At 42.4% G+C, this 11,811-nt stretch overlaps 1 protein-coding gene across 1 annotated transcript in view; it reads right to left on the bottom strand.

The window, feature by feature from the left end:
* Positions 1-11,811, bottom strand: part of SPEN (spen family transcriptional repressor) — a 47,860-nt gene that overhangs the window by 18,049 nt on the left and 18,000 nt on the right. Inside the window, exons 3-6 of the mRNA XM_009330346.1 lie at positions 4,827-4,987; positions 3,397-3,597; positions 2,368-2,519; positions 2-19 (exon numbers count right to left, since the gene is read on the bottom strand). Of these exons, the coding sequence (XP_009328621.1) occupies positions 2-19; positions 2,368-2,519; positions 3,397-3,597; positions 4,827-4,987 (532 nt within the window). The remainder of the gene's footprint in view (position 1; positions 20-2,367; positions 2,520-3,396; positions 3,598-4,826; positions 4,988-11,811) is intronic.

Below are 11,811 nucleotides of genomic sequence, written 5' to 3'. Positions count from 1 at the left end.
CTTTCTTAATGTCGATATCCTGGGGAAAAACACAAAACAGAACAATCGACAGTCAGCAACAGGCCGAAAAGGATGTTCAACAGTGTCAATTAGATCTAAGTGGACCTTTTTTTGAGAGACAGACACATGGTACGGCAAGCACTCGTTAATTAATATTTTCTTCAGAGAGAGGATTTAAACAGTAGTAGACAGTTAAAAACTTCACTGTTCTGCTGTATCTCATTCAATGGCAAAACCAAATCCTCACTGACGCAGGGAAAGCTCTTCATAATGCAGATTTAAAATTCAACCCTGCAGAAGTAAGCCTGACCTGATCAACAAACAGTAGCTTCAGTTTGTAATATTATGTCAAGAGACAACTCGGAATCAAAGAAATACGGATTAATTTTCACTCGCAGAGGCTCAAGAGAAAACAACCTGCTCCCATCCTCATTTCTGAGCCAAGAGGCAAGCAGGGTTTCTTTTCCAAACAAACATAATCCATTCTGTTCCTAGAAACAGAAAGTGATGCTGGACTTGTCTCTTGAAACAACTTGGCACTGACATGGCAAAGGCAGAAAAGATCCTCAACTTCTACCGCTGCTGGTATTTGATCCCAAGCCACCACAGGCCCATTCAAAAGTAAGTGCAGTCACAAGAAAGCTACGAAAGCCTAATAAAGGATGATTTCAATTGATTTAAAAAAAACCAGCAAGCTCGGAGTTGACATTTTGGTTAACATTCAAGCTCAGCACTAGTACTGGCAAATGTACCGAAAGCCTCTGAACAAACTCATGATATTATGATTCATTCCGAGCTGAAAATAGAAGGTGAAGTGTTTCGTTTTATTTGTTTAAATAGCACAAGCTTCCTTTGTGAGCTACATGCCAACGCCAGCACACGAATTTAAGCGCAAACGCTCCAACATCCAGGACAGACTAATTTCATGGTTAATAAATTTAGGAACAAGGCAGCAGTTTGATACAGTCTCACCCAAGAGCTCTTTATCTGGGAAAACAGAAGTAAACAGGGAGATTTACACAACTATTAAGACTTCTATAGCCCTGGCCTAATGATTTAAGTGGAATACTAACAGAGGACTACATTTCCAAGTGTCTGAAGTAGCACGATTGCAACCAAGGCAAATTATACTTGACCACTCACCCTGGGCAAGCAATTCCTTCTGACAGGCAAATAAAATACCATTACTTTGCTCATTACCCATCGGAAAGGTGATAAAACTGGTCCCATTTGCACCTGAGCTTCTAAGTTTTCATGGAAACTGTGCAAGGCAGCACTGCTGCCAAATTCTGACCGATTAATAATGTTGACAGGAGAGCACTATTTCACAGAAAAGCCAATTTACAAGACAGTGCACTACTACTGATAAGCATCTTTATCAGGACAGCTCTGCTGGTACATCATCAGAAAAGGGTTTAAGCTGCAGACACTGCGTGAATACATAAATCAGTGTTGATGTCAAGGATACAGCGGAGGCTGGATGCACAAGAGCTGCCAGACATCATAAAATGTAAATTCTCTATTTGTCCACACCGTATATGGAAGCACGCCTCCTCTTCTTTTTGGGAAGAAGTACGTATGGGGCTCCTGGTGTGTGTGACTGATACCTCAACGGTTACAAAAATATTTTGGAGCAGAATGAGTAAGGCACAGCATGTTCATAAGCAGCCGCAGCTACCAGTGAGTACATAAACTATCAGCGCCGAAGCCCAGATGCAATTAATTAAACTGACTGTGGATAGTTACTTTACTTTTCTGGAAAATTTCTCTTAAATGCAGTATTGACACGACTTGATAGAAAGCGGCATGAGGAGAGGAGAGGGGGATGACTGCTGCTCTATCTCGTTCAGATACGCCTGCTCAGCTGAAACCCCAAATCTCACACGTGTCATCACTAATCCATCTGCTCTGCGTCTCTCCTGCCCTATTGTCAGGGCACAGACTGTGATAGCTGATGGCTACTTCCACATGCAGCAACTAAACCCTTTGTTTCAGAAGTCAACAGGAAACTGAGACCATCGAGTTGTACTGATTCAACACGAAAATAACACCAGGCATATTTACATCCCAACTACCGAGTTAGGCTTTTCTGCCAACGCTCTGAGCTAGCAGAAGACGCATTCCTGGTAAATGCTCCGAGGATTGTTTCTACTGCGAAGTTATCCCTTCAATACACGTGCTAAGATTTCACTCAACGCAAAGAAAAGCTTTCAGGCATATTCCAGCAAGATGAATGACTCAGGTTATTATATAAAGACTGAATTATCTGCCATCGACACTATGATTTACCGCTGCTCGTAGCATTTTACAGGTCTGTACAGAAAGAACGGGCAATGACACCCTACATAGTACAGAGAATTCACATACCACTATTCCACCAAAGCGCTGAAAGATGTTGCGAAGGTCATGGTAGGTGGTTGTTTTCTCCAGGTTGCCGATGAAGAGAGTTCTTGTTGCTTTCGGGTGAAACTCATCTATCCTTTCATCCAAAGGACGAAATTCATTCTCGCTTTCTGTTTCTAGAAGCAAAAGAGAGCAGGAAATTTGTAATGCACAGAGGCGTTTTTCATGTGGGTTCGGTTCACGCTGATTTGTTTGTTCAAGTCTACTTCCTGACGAGCAGATATGATCTGAACGAGAGTAACCAATGTCTTTGACAAAAATACACAGTACTACACTTGTGAATTGTGTTATTTACATGGCATTTGAAATCTCTGCATCACACCACTGGGTGAGTGCTGAGGAATCTGAGCATCCTCAGGTGAAAAGTAGCTGCATACTCCAACTGCTTCTCTAGAAGTTTTTTCTTTTAACAAATATTAATGCCTACCATGAATTCAAATAAGGCTTCGCTGTACTTGGGGGGAACAGCACATGGAAGAAGTTTGCTTTCACGAATCAATTTTTGAACAAGCAACTGAAGTACAGACTGACTGACAACCACGTGCTCAATGCTATAGTTTTCACTGGTCAGTCATTCGGGCTATGCTGCCTTAGCCTCAAAAATGCAGCCATCGTTAGCTGTTTTAATTAAAAGCAGAAAAACCAAGCCCGTGAGGACTCAGTGCTATGCTTACACCACCCACTGGCTTCTGCTCCGCTGAGACATGGAAGATGAGATTGTTTCTTCCAGCAGCCAGCAGATCCCACCGTTTGAGAGGATGGCAGGTTTCCTTCTCTGAGGTTTCAGACTGGAACTCTCTCCCTGTTTGACCTAAGAGCATCCACTCTTCTTGCTCTGGAATTTATTCTGGCGTATTTCCCAGTTTCTTTAAATTATGTTTCTGCAGAAAGGCAGTTTTAACATTTCTTAACTCCTATGCTGCCTCTTCACAATGGCCCATGAATATGCCCAGAGCGGTCACGTGTCCAGTGCAAGAAGGGCATGGACCTTACCTGGTCCTATCCAGGCCGTGACTTCAATCTGCATGCCAAAGAAAAGTTTTCCTTTTGAGGCATTTAGCGCTTTTTCCTGGTCCTCCTGCTGTCGGAAGAACACCAGTCCATACCGTTCCTCAGAAGCCCCATGAATCTGCACCGACGTCACCTTTCCATACTTCTTGAATTCGTGGAAAAGTCCATCTTTAAGGCTTGTATCTAAACCAACAAATAAACATTAGTACTATAAAAACGTGTTTTTTACCAACTTAGTCGCACCATAAAAGACATGAAAAAATCTGATACTCCTTCTGAAATGTGACTTCACGCAGTTTAACCTGAATCTCAGTGTTCACAGAAGTGCCTTTTTCATTTTGGATGTTAATTTTGCCAATGTCAAAAGCTTCTGGCTGATCCTCCTCTTTGCCTTGATTTTTAAACCCAAAAAACTACACACGCAGGGGTTTACATCACTAAAGCTGGCAGTGTATGGTTATTACTTCTACGAGACATCCAATTCAAAATGAAGAAGAAATAAGCAGTGTTACTTCATTAATAATCCCACAGGGATACTGCATAGAGCAGTTTTCCAAAGCTGGGATGAGGCCCTGGAACACAGATCAAAGTTACACAGCATTCGGGTCAGTCAATCCAGAAGGATAACTCGGCAGATTAATCAGATTTTGCACAATCTGACTCACGACCACACAATCTGCCTGGGATCTGTGGGGCATTTACCTCAGCGTCGCGTCACTTCCAGGAGTATTACAGAAATAAAATCTATAGAAAGAATATTGACGTTGTGAGGTATGCTGCTCGCAAAGTTAATAGGTATTATTTTAATTCAGCCAGTGCCTTTGTATCCATGAATTATGTTACAACTGTTTTAACAAATGATCCCATGCTGTTTTTTTCTGTGGGATCTCTCTGGCATTCAGCACAGGGAACAGAGAGCGACCACGCGCGCTCCTCAGTGTGTGGTTTCTTGCATTATTTACCATGCAATATTCAATGCCATTACGAATATGCTCATGGGTGTTTTACAGCACTCCACATTGCAATAGAAAACCCTGAAGTTTTTGTATTAAAAGAAGAAACTGAGGCCTGGCGAGAATAAATGGTCCAAGTTTTAAGTGAAAAATTTGAGATGCTTCAGGTTTTTCCTCAGGGAAATCCGCATTACTGTTTCGAAGCACCAGCTCCAGTAGCTGTAAGTGCTCAAGCCCAGGGACTCGAGCTAGGGACCTGCAGGATTTCTCACAGATGGTCACTAATTAAGCAATTTTCCCACCGTCACACAAGAACTGAGACAGAAGCAGAGAAAGAATCCCGTCCTTGGAGGCAGCACGTGGCTGCCATGTCAAAGACACGATAAAGGTTATTTAACCAGTCCCTAACCTGCTTCCTATTCCTTTTTTCCCCTATTTCACTTTCCCAAGCGAATTTACCTGTTGAGCGCACTGGAAGATTTTGAACCTTGATCCCAAAACTTTTCCGGGGTTCATCTTTCTCCAGAGATGGAAGCAGCTGGGATGCAGGTGCTGGGACGGCTGTCGACTGAACTGACCGTGCTGGGGACTCGTCGCTCGAGCTGCTGCTGGAGTCACTGCTATAAACGGCATGGAGGAAACGACAGATGAGTGCGTGGAGACGCAAAGCGACCAGAGGACAAGGGTATTTTATTTAAAAAGCAAAACGTCAGAGTTTTTGCTCGTCTACAGGCCTTCCTCTCTCCTTTGCCTGATGCAGAAAATCCCATTTCCAGAACACAGCTCAGTTATACACAGGAATTTAGAGTCATTCTACAAATATGCTCCTACAAAGCCCTCAGAGGAGACAGTCAGGGAAACAGAATATGGGTAAAATGTCAGACAGATCCTGTTACGTGCCGTGACAATGGCGCAGATTTAATTAAGTGTAATACAATGTTGTATCAGCTTAGGAGCTGTGTGGGAAGACTGGAGAAATACAGAGAGGGTACACAGGTCTGCCAAAGCCTAAGAATCCCTCCCAGCGCTCTCGCGTACAAAAAAGAATTATTATTGTGCTCTCAGGTGCCGCTGTCAATCTGAGAGTCAACCCTAGAGTTCTCCTTAGTGCCTCTTGCATATCTTTAATAAACGATCCATACCTCTGACGATATAAAAATCTCGTGCGAGAAAATCATGGCAAGTTTTTTTTGATCAACTGCTCGAGAATAACCTGGGCAGATGTGTATGAACCAGCGAACGCTATTTGCAGGCTCAGCCTCAGCGGCCAACTTCAGGGCATAAAGAATTCACACCCAAGACCATCTTTTATAAACAATAATTACAGCAGAACAGGATTTGCATATTAGATCATACAGGGAGTCAATCTAGTCCACCAACTCTTGACGGTGCAGATTGTTAGATGCTTCGCAGGAGAGTAAGAAATACAGAGAATAATGTTATTAAAGCTTGCCCAGTGGGGACACGTCATCTTCTTCAGTGGCTGATTTCTTCCCCGAGGCATGAGGGCTTATAACATCGCTAAAAATAATTTTGTCTGACATAACCCTGGAGACTCGCATTCTCCATTACATGAGCAGCCTTCTAAAAAATTCTGCTGGAATTTTAACTCGGAGGCTGGAGGGGGGAGATCTGCCACGTACAAAAATAACCCCATCAGTTTTAAATTTGCTGCTTTCGATTTAATTTTTGTGTTTCTCTCCACATCATATCAGAAAAATGATAAGCAAGTTTATTTTTTTCTTATCTTAAATTATTTCATAGGCTTCTTACATTCCCTCTTTACATTAAACCATTTAACATTTTCTAGTCTTTTCTCAGGGAAACCACTTCAGGCTTCTAATCATTTTCTTGATTTGATTTTGTGACCTCTTCTACTACACTCCTTTTTTGCGGGTATACGGTTTACATAACGCCAGGGTAACAGCGACAGAGTCATTTTTCTTAAAACATTCCAGAAAACTGTTTTTTTTTCTCAACATCTTGGTGTAACAAGAGCTGTGGCACATCACTAAAAGCCCCTGGGCTCTGTCCCCATTATATGTGGAGGCGCAGAAGAGAGCAATCTCTGTCCCAAAATGCTTACAAACAATCGAAGGAGGATATAAAAACACACCAGACCAAAACAAAACCAAACAAAAAAGGTCAAAAATGCAGAAGTAATAACAAACATGAGAAACTCTCCTCCCAGTCTCACCCTCTCCTTACAACCCTCCCATCCAGTTGACATCGAGCCGCTTCACACGTCGGTGCCTTTCCCACACACTCTCCTCCTACTCCTCTGTCCCTGGAGGAGGAAATTCAGTGGCGCTTTGGGAGAGGAGAGAAAATAAAGCCATGCCAGAAAAGGAGTGAAAAACTGAGCCCTTCCTCCTGCCCTCCTCTTCTGAGGCGGGCTCTGCTATACGCTCGCCAAGGGGCAGTCACCCTGCACCACCCAACCTGTTATTTCATATACAATAATGTTTCCCTTTCCAATCTATAGTCCCTTGAGTTTCTCAGGTCTGAATTTCCTACCGCCAAGATGCCCTTTCACAGCCTCATTTTTCTTCCAGATTTGTAAACCGCCTTTCTTTTTGCCTCACCTGCATTCGTGCAACCTGCTTTCATGCTCTATTAATAAACTATTTCATTGCTAAAAGCGAAGCATGCCGCAATTCACTCTCCATCTTTTGCCCATTTATCCCATTCCCTCTGCCTCCTACCTTTCTGCTAACTCTGGCAATGCCGGATCACCTCAAGTCCTCATTAAATTGAAGTTCTTCTCTACAGCATTTTGGGAAAAGGAGGACAAACCCGACCCCACGCGAACAGGCCTTCAGTAGTCTCAAGGGTGGTAACATCAGCCATCGCCTACTACTATGAAATAAATTGGCAAAGAATAGAGAAACTTAGTTTAATCCACAAATATAATCAGGGAATGTGTGTGGGGAGAATCTGAAAATAATTCCCAAGCTGGGAGCAGTACGGCGTGGTTTACCATTCCCCTGGGGAGGGCTAAAATAAGATTTTAGGGCTGCAGCAAGCCTCCGCCCCATACGCATTTTTACTTTCCCTTCTCGAGTCCTGATGCTCAGTATTATGATCAACTATGTACTTCCTAAAGCATTTTAAATATTCTACTTTGCTAAGATTGTATCTTTTAAGTAAGAGGCAGCATTGGATTTCTATTTAAGCAGTGCTTTAAAATGGGAACAGGCTATTTTTAGCTTTTTTTTTTCTTATGAGGATGTTTAAAATATGGAACGTGCTGTTAAAATCACAGCATTCCACTGGGAAAAAAAGATAATCTCTGGGTAACACCGTAAAATGTCCAAGCAGCCTAACAGGGTGATAAATTCTACAAGAGTTCGAATTCCATGCAACTTTGGGAAACAAAGATCATGCTGGTAATTTCCACTTCCCCAGGGAGTTTTAGGGATACGTGTCCCTAAGCAAATCAAGGCTTTCTGAAACATTCCAGAAAAAAAATTCATTATTTCCTGACTCTGTTTTTAGAAAGGAAAAAAAATGGTAGCAAGAACAATTCCCCTTTCTTTAGGGAAAGCCTCACCACTTTTCCAATTGAAGAAACATGGATGTAATAACTCAAAAGTAAGTCAAAGGTTTTATATTCTGTGAATAGGAGAATGATGGAGGAGTTAATTATAGCTGCTGTGTCATCCACTTACAGCACACAGCAGAATCAAAATAAAGCATCTGACAGTGAATTATGTGTAGTCTCAAGCAGAAAAACAGAACTATCTTTCAACTACCCCAGCTTTAAAAATATACAAGACTAAAGCATGTAAGCCGCACAAGGACATGTTCCCAGAATATTAAAATGAGAATATGGCTTTTCTTTTCCCTGTGAGTAATTTTGAAAACAACTGTCCTTTGCCAACTCGCAGAAAATAAGTTATTAAAAATTCTTCTAGCAAAATTAATTTTAGCAAAACAAGCGAGGGAAATTTTAACATGGGAACATAGCAGATAGGTTAAAACCACAGTTCTGATACCCTGCTTCTTCAAAGTATTTCAAGTAATCAATAGGTCTTGGGGCAGGCCAAAAATGGCATAAAGAAAATGGCTTTGTAACTTCATTTTGCACTTCCGCTAACAGTATTAAACCTGCGATGATTTTTTCCAGAAGCAGAGCGTGCTCTGGCACCCAGCCTTTTCCCAACACGGGAAAACCTGCTCTTCAACATCCATGTAAACTCAGCGGAGCAGAATGCCAGCACGCAGAAAAACTAATCTCCTGAGCTGTCACAACACACGCGTTTCACAGAGAGGGAGCCTGTGCTGGGAATTTGCTTTTTTTAAACATCTCGGGCTTACAGCTTCAGTTGCCTCTTCGGTGGTTTGCAGACTACTTCTGGTGACGTATGCTCAGTTATGAAGAACTTGAGCATTTAACCAGGAAGGATTTCAGATGCTCTTTTGTCCAGCCCAGACAGCTTCTAAAATTAGTGTCACTCCAGCTTTTATCATAGCACCATAGAGATTTAGAATGGAGATTTTTGATTTTACTGCTGGCAAAATCAGATGGAAAACCTGAGCTGTAAGGGAGATCGTTCTTAATAAGGAGGTGGACACAAAATCCTTTTCTCTTACACATGCACTCTACTACAAGCATAGTTTACAAGCCCTTTTAAAATATTAATCTGCCTTCTATAACTGTCTACCATGTTTTACAAGCACATAGGATGCGTGTGTTCTTACTCACAGCATTGATCTATGTATCTACTGTGTATCAGTCGAGACAAAATCTACTCATCCAGTCTTCAAGTTTTATCCATGTGGGCTGAGTCCCAAAGACTCAACGTGTGAGAATCTAGCAATGGGGTTCAGCTCACAGAAACGAGCCCCAAATACGCCCGGTTTCAGTACGCTGCAGCTAATTTAGCACACAGAATTTTCCTTTTCTCGCTTATAACTGCAAAGATGACATTTCAAATCCTGGTGCACGCATCCTATATAACCAGTCTGCATTTCCACAGAAATACCTCATTTTCAAGTAATTGCCTTCTGCAGTTCTAGCAACTAACTATGAAGTTACGCTCCGTTTATGTCTGAAAAATGAAAGCACTTGAGCGAAGAATACAAAGTGAGCCGTTCGCTTTGTTCCCCAGCAAAAAGGAGATAAAAGAGAGACTCCAAACCAGTCGATGTAACAGGATACCCGCTGCTTTTCGTCAATGGCAGCTGCGCTGAATCAAGGGATCTCGCTATCCTTTTGCAATTTTAAAATGTGGGACAATTGTTATTTCTGCGAATTGATTTGAGAACAGTGAGTCAGCTGTAAGGCTGGTGACTACCCTCCTTACAGCAAGCAGGAAACACCCCGGCCTTCGTGGAAAACGTAGCAGAAAGAAGCACTACCAGGCACCGCGGGCGATGCGCCGTCAAACTTCAGGTTTAAAAACAAAACAAAACAAAACCAACCTCCGACTGTCAGCGCAAGTTAAGCAACAAGCCACCTAAAATCACTGGAGACCCTTTTCATTTTTCAAGGGAACCCGTGCCAAATTTCAGCGGGGGAAAAAAAAGTAAAAATGAAATTTTTTTTTTTTTTAATAGCTGCCTTCAGAAAATGTTTAACCAGAACTGGTAAATGATCCAGGATTCTTTTTACAGATATATGCAGAACGATTACCTTTTTTCCTGCCAAAATTAACTGAAAGCAGGAACTCTGCCTAGATCAGCTATGATTCAATACCCTGTCAAAATAATCTCTAAGTAAAGATTATCTCCTGGAAAGATCTGTTCAGGACAGTAACACAGGACAACCTCCCGCAGCACGAGTCCAGGCTGACGGCAGGTTATTCTCACGGCTGATGTCAGCAGCAGATTCCCAAGTCGGGTCAGGAAATCCAAAGTTAACGTACAGTCATCTCCGAACGGAAGCAACGGGAACCCTTTTTTTCTCGTCCCTCCCTTTCCAGATCCGAGTTAAGTCATCGTAGATGATCTCTATGCAAAAAAACACCAGCTGCAAAAGTCGGCTAGTGACAGTGCTGTGTGCTGATCAGCTCTATCCAGAAGACACAAATCCTTGTGATACTTTATATATCGGCGATAGGCTTCGGAAACAAACTGCCAGTTACGTTTCTTGGACCTGGGAAAACAGCGCCAGAAAATTGGTCAAAGTATCCTGAATGCACAAATGTCTTGTTTGGAAAAAAAAAAAAAAAAAGAACTAAAAAGACCTGATTATTGCCAGCCAACCTCCAGTGAAAAATATGACGTTAACTGCTTAAAAAAGAAAAACCTTAAAAAATGCATCATATTCCATTCTAGCTATAGATTAAAGGATCTTTGCCCATGAAACACTTTGACTTCTCTTCTGGATGAAAAATTATATATTGAAATAATATATGCACAGGTCTATTACAGGCTGCTATTTCTGTCATACTACTAAATACTACATGAATCTGAAAAGGTATTTAACGAGAATTTCCCCCTTTCTCTACACATGTGCAAGTCGAAAAATGCACATCAAATTACATGTCCCATAATAAGAACAGCAAGTAACCCATTCCCACAAAACTCAGACACCACCAGGTTACTCCAACAACCCAGATGGCTGTTCTGCCACATTCAGGGAGGAATAACCACGACGAAAATTCAAGCGGTCTGGGCAGAGGGTTAGCATCTCTTTGTCGGAGCAGATTCCAACGCTGACCTAAATATGCAAGTGAGCAGCAGGTAGTTGTTTTGTACACACAATGCTTCCCGCATCATATGAGCCCACAGCAGTGTATTTGTAAGAAAAACAAACATCTCTCACATCTGCGGAAATAAATAGGGGTGTTTTTTTCCTAGTTAAAAGGAGTTGCTGAACCTGAAGTTAAAGATATCAGAAAACCCAGCCAAACATCTAAAGTTTGTTTGCATGAAGAGATCAAGAGGTAACAAATCGTTGCCTTATTTTGCAGACTACAGGCGAGCAGCTGAAGGGGCTCAGCCCACATGCGCATACCACGAAGAGCCTGAACCCTGCTCTTCCATTTCAAAACAAAGCATAATAAGCATATTAGCAGACTCTGGCTGCTCGGCGTGAAAGGGTGGAGAAAGCGAGCCGGGGAGCAGAGAGCTACGCCTAGTATCCTCTCGGTGTAATTACCCTGTGCCCATCACCCCGGCCTCCAGCACCTTCGGAGCTCGTGGTGCAAAGCACGCCGGGATGCGACTGCATGACATTCTTGGCACCCTTTCAAGCCACTGAGAACTTGCCACCCAAAGAACTTTGGTTTGTACATGTCACACACACAGCCTCAGAAGTATTTAACAACACACAGCTATGATAAAACAACCTACCGGGGGGCGGGGGGGAAGACCTACTGCATGGAAGTGGAAAACATGTCACAAAAAGCACACAACAAATAAAAAAAGCATTTACTGCTCTGAAGAAAGGTCACTGAATATTGCAGACAAGTGGCATTAGGACACCCTCTTTCCC

This window comes from Pygoscelis adeliae, unplaced genomic scaffold, assembly GCF_000699105.1.
Source record: "Pygoscelis adeliae isolate BGI_AS28 unplaced genomic scaffold, ASM69910v1 Scaffold728, whole genome shotgun sequence".
In the NCBI taxonomy this organism is placed as follows: domain Eukaryota; kingdom Metazoa; phylum Chordata; class Aves; order Sphenisciformes; family Spheniscidae; genus Pygoscelis; species Pygoscelis adeliae.
The sequence above is the reverse complement of the archived record's forward strand: the minus strand, read 5'-3'. Positions and strand labels throughout refer to the sequence as shown.